General features: G+C 42.7%; 1 protein-coding gene across 1 annotated transcript in view; it reads right to left on the bottom strand.

Annotated features, from left to right (window-relative positions):
* stab1 (stabilin 1) overlaps positions 1–5,319 on the bottom strand; it is a gene marked incomplete at its 5' end in the record, with an annotated part of 56,501 nt that continues 51,182 nt past the window's right edge. Inside the window, one exon of the mRNA XM_079510678.1 lies at positions 1–958. Within this exon, the coding sequence (XP_079366804.1) occupies positions 884–958 (75 nt within the window). The 3' untranslated portion in view covers positions 1–883. The remainder of the gene's footprint in view (positions 959–5,319) is intronic.

The following is a 5,319-nucleotide window of genomic DNA, read 5'->3' as shown; positions in this document are numbered from 1 at the left end:
CTTGTCTCCATTGTTATCCTTTATTCTGTAAAAAACTGTTTTGTGTCCTAGGCTCACTCACCAATGGATAGGCCTACATCCAAACTCAAGGCACACCTGTATTCATATCAAAAAATATTTTCACCATTTTTGTAACATTTGTAAAAAGTAATAAAACAAAAATATTTTCAAAATGTTCACCTAATGTTATGTGTATAGGGGTGTAGACTTTGCCTCTCTATATTGATGCGATACGTTTGTGACCTTGTAAATCTGCTATTTGAATTTTTTGTTTTACACAAGGTGAACTTTAGTGGATCCAGAGGCAAAGTATTTAGTGATCCTTGGCATGTCAAAGTTGAGAAACCCCTGTGCTTATTTACACACACACAATATCATCCATGAATACCGTGAATATATTGGCTGCTCCTTATTGAATTTATTAACCACTTGAGCTCCCTATTCTGGGGGGAACATTCACCGGAAATAGCTGGTCTACAAGCTCACGACCTGTTGTGTTGCGACCTGTTGTGTTGCGACCCGTTGTGAGCTTGTAGATTTGGTGTAAAAGGGGAAAAAAGAGAGCACCAATTACAGTGCCAACTCAGGGCTGTTTTACGAAGTATAGAGCGTGTAAAGCCCTAACCACACCAAAGGGTCACCATGCAACTCCTTGGGTCCAAACGGTTGCAATGAGTTAACGGTAAAATCGTCTTGACACTTTGGGGTGGTTTGGGCCATTGAATTCCATACGTTGAATCACTAGGGTCAACGTGGGTCAACGTGCAACAAGACATATCACACCGCAAGGACAACGCTAAAACCGTCTTGACCCTTTGGTGTGGTTAGGGCTTAAGACAGTGGTTAAAGTAATAATGTTGTTGGCGGTCAGATGATGATGTTTCTACTCCAGGTCCACAACCTTCTCTGCTTCTGTTGTTTCTGGATTAACTGCTGCTGCAGCCTCCTGTGTGGAGTCCTGTAGGAACGACATAGTTAGTTAGTTTATTTCAGTCATGATGTTTAAACCCGGGTGATTTTCACCTGGACAATTATGTTTATGTGATTTTTATAATCCTGATGTCTGAGGTGGGTGGGTCCTTGGGTACCTTCAGGATGCTCAGTGACATTATACAAGGTAGGTTTGTTTTCCTGCCCTCATCCTACAGGCAGGTGTTCGGGACGGGTTTAGTGGTAGTGGGTATAGTGATAGAAGGTAGTGATAAGAGGGTTTAGTGGTAGTGGGTATAGTGATAGAAGGTAGTGATAAGAGGGTTTAGTGGTAGTGGGTATAGTGATAGAAGGTAGTGATAAGAGGGTTTAGTGGTAGTGGGTATAGTGATAGAAGGTAGTGATAAGAGGGTTTAGTGGTAGTGGGTATAGTGATAGAAGGTAGTGATAAGAGGGTTTAGTGGTAGTGGGTATAGTGATAGAAGGTAGTGATAAGAGGGTTTAGTGGTAGTGGGTATAGTGATAGAAGGTAGTGATAAGAGGGTTTAGTGGTAGTGGGTATAGTGATAGAAGGTAGTGATAAGAGGGTTTAGTGGTAGTGGGTATAGTGATAGAAGGTAGTGATAAGAGGGTTTAGTGGTAGTGGGTATAGTGATAGAAGGGTTTAGTGGTAGTGGGTATAGTGATAGAAGGTAGTGATAGAAGGGTTTAGTGGTAGTGGGTATAGTGATAGAAGGGTTTAGTGGTAGTGTGTATAGTGATAGAAGGTTGTGATAAGAGGGTTTAGTGGTAGTGGGTATAGTGATAGAAGGGTTTAGTGGTAGTGGGTATAGTGATAGAAGGTAGTGATAAGAGGGTTTAGTGGTAGTGGGTATAGTGATAGAAGGTAGTGATAAGAGGGTTTAGTGGTAGTGGGTATAGTGATAGAAGGGTTTAGTGGTAGTGGGTATAGTGATAGAAGGTAGTGATAAGAGGGTTTAGTGGTAGTGGGTATAGTGATAGAAGGGTTTAGTGGTAGTGGGTATAGTGATAGAAGGTAGTGATAAGAGGGTTTAGTGGTAGTGGGTATAGTGATAGAAGGTAGTGATAAGAGGGTTTAGTGGTAGTGGGTATAGTGATAGAAGGTAGTGATAGAAGGGTTTAGTGGTAGTGGGTATAGTGATAGAAGGGTTTAGTGGTAGTGGGTATAGTGATAGAAGGTAGTGATAAGAGGGTTTAGTGGTAGTGGGTATAGTGATAGAAGGGTTTAGTGGTAGTGGGTATAGTGATAGAAGGTAGTGATAAGAGGGTTTAGTGGTAGTGGGTATAGTGATAGAAGGGTTTAGTGGTAGTGGGTATAGTGATAGAAGGGTTTAGTGGTAGTGGGTATAGTGATAGAAGGGTTTAGTGGTAGTGGGTATACAGAGATGGGCAAAATACATTGAAAATGTATTTTGTTACAAAATACAAATACTGGGTCACAGAATGTATTTAAATACAAAATACAAATACTGGTCTGAGAAATGTATTTGAGATACAAATACGTATTTTGTATTTTGAAAATACATGAAAATACATTTTCATTAAAATGTATATAATGATAAGTAAATTCATAATTAATTGCCAAATATTAAATTAATGACCTGTCAGAATGTCTAATACATTGAAGGTTATTAAGAATGATACACTTTATATTTTAAGCAAATCAATGTGCTATAACTGTATCAAACAGGACCCACAAAGGAATGGATTGGCCATCTGATTCATCACTGTCACTCCTCTTTGACTTCTACCTCAAGAAAAATGTAGAAAGAGATTGATTGATTGATTGATTGATTGATTAGGCCTACCACCAATTTACATTTAAACCAACAATAAAAAACAAGATAAGTAAACAAGATACTAATGACTAAGATGAATAGGGTCTTCCCCGGTAACAAGATGTGCACATGCAGTGCCGATTCTGGCCTCCAAGGGGCCCTAAGCATGATTGTAGCAAGGGGGCCCCCCATGAAAAAATGGGGGGTTTTGAAACAGTTTAAAACAGTTTTAAGTAGACAAACAGAGCAGAATAAAGTATAAACATTTATTGTCTGTCTGTCTGTCTGTCTGTCTGTCTGTGTATGACAGACTGACTGGTATAAACAGCGCCCCCGGTGTAGAGGGATGGTATGACAGACTGGTATAAACAGCGCCCCCAGTGGGGAGGGATGGTATGACAGACTGGTATAAACAGCGCCCCCAGTGTAGAGGGATGGTATGACAGACTGGTATAAACAGCGCCCCCAGTGGGGAGGGATGGTATGACAGACTGGTATAAACAGCGCCCCCAGTGGGGAGGGATGGTATGACAGACTGGTATAAACAGTGCCCCCAGTGGGGAGGGATGGTATGACAGACTGACTGGTATAAACAGTGCCCCCAGTGGAGAGGGATGCTATGACAGAGAGACTGGTATAAACAGCGTCCCCAGTGGGGAGGGATGGTATGACAGACTGACTGGTATAAACAGTGCCCCCAGTGGAGAGGGATGCTATGACAGAGAGACTGGTATAAACAGCGTCCCCAGTGGGGAGGGATGGTATAAACAGCACCCCCAGTGTAGAGGGATGGTATAAACAGCGCCCCCAGTGGGGAGGGATGGTATGACAGACTGACTGGTATAAACAGCGCCCCCAGTGGGGAGGGATGGTATGACAGACTGACTGGTATAAACAGTGCCCCCAGTGGAGAGGGATGCTATGACAGAGAGACTGGTATAAACAGCGTCCCCAGTGGGGAGGGATGGTATAAACAGCACCCCCAGTGTAGAGGGATGGTATAAACAGCGCCCCCAGTGGGGAGGGATGGTATGACAGACTGACTGGTATAAACAGCGCCCCTAGTGGGGAGGGATGGTATGACAGAGAGACTGGTATAAACAGCGCCCCCAGTGGGGAGGGATGGTATGACAGACTGACTGGTATAAACAGTGCTCCCAGTGGGGAGGCTGTGTTGTGGCTTTAGTCACAAACTTAAGCATAGCCCCTGGAAATTATAGATACAAACACAAGGATAAAAAAAAACTCAATTGTGTATATATATATATATATATATATATATATATATACACACCCCCGCCGCCCCCCCACTTTGAAAGGGGGGCGTTTCCACGTGGTGGAAATGTCTACTACGATAGGCCTGTCCTTGATTCTGATCACTAAGGTACGCTGTTGGCGGAAGATTTCACCATTGAGCAGCGTTACACTCACTGCGCAAATAACGTAAAAAGCCCCCACGGCTCCGCCCGCCCTGTGCTCACCGTTCCTTGCCAGGCCTCAAACAGCCTGGCCAATCAGCAGCGGCTATCCCGCCTCTAGCTGCTGCTGATTGGCCAGGCCGTTTTGTGGCCGGGCATCAAGTCTGCCTGAGAGTTCCCAGATGGGAGCAGGAGGGGGGAACCCAGTGTATTCTCTGCTGCCCCATCTGGCGGAGTCAGGTTATGTGTTTTGCCCCTACAGTTTAAACCTGAGGCTGTGTAAAATGACATTAAAAAGTATTTTATGTATTTGAAATACAGAAAATACTAGATCTGAAAGTATCTAGATACAAAATACATCTCATTTCTTCCATCCCAGCAAAATACAAATTACAAAATACAAAAAAGTATTTCAAATACGTATTTCAAATACATGTATTTCAAATACTGCCCATCTCTGTGGGTATAGTGATAGAAGGGTTTAGTGGTAGTGGGTATAGTGATAGAAGGTTTAGTGGTAGTGGGTATAGTGATAGAAGGGTTTAGTGGTAGTGGGTATAGTGATAGAAGGGTTTAGTGGTAGTGGGTATAGTGATAGAAGGTTTAGTGGTAGTGGGTATAGTGATAGAAGGTTTAGTGGTAGTGGGTATAGTGATAGAAGGTTTAGTGGTAGTGGGTATAGTGATAGAAGGTTTAGTGGTAGTGGGTATAGTGATAGAAGGTAGTGATAAGAGGGTTTAGTGGTAGTGGGTATAGTGATAGAAGGTAGTGATAAGAGGGTTTAGTGGTAGTGGGTATAGTGATAGAAGGTAGTGATAAGAGGGTTTAGTGGTAGTGGGTATAGTGATAGAAGGTAGTGATAAGAGGGTTTAGTGGTAGTGGGTATAGTGATAGAAGGTAGTGATAAGAGGGTTTAGTGGTAGTGGGTATAGTGATAGAAGGTAGTGATAAGAGGGTTTAGTGGTAGTGGGTATAGTGATAGAAGGGTTTAGTGGTAGTGGGTATAGTGATAGAAGGTTTAGTGGTAGTGGGTATAGTGATAGAAGGGTTTAGTGGTAGTGTGTATAGTGATAGAAGGGTTTAGTGGTAGTGGGTATAGTGATAGAAGGTTTAGTGGTAGTGGGTATAGTGATAGAAGGGTTTAGTGGTAGTGGGTATAGTGATAGAAGGTT

Source organism: Electrona antarctica (genome assembly GCF_951216825.1).
Source record: "Electrona antarctica genome assembly, chromosome: 9".
Classification (NCBI taxonomy): Eukaryota; Metazoa; Chordata; class Actinopteri; order Myctophiformes; family Myctophidae; genus Electrona; species Electrona antarctica.
This window is presented reverse-complemented; position numbering and strand designations above follow the sequence as displayed.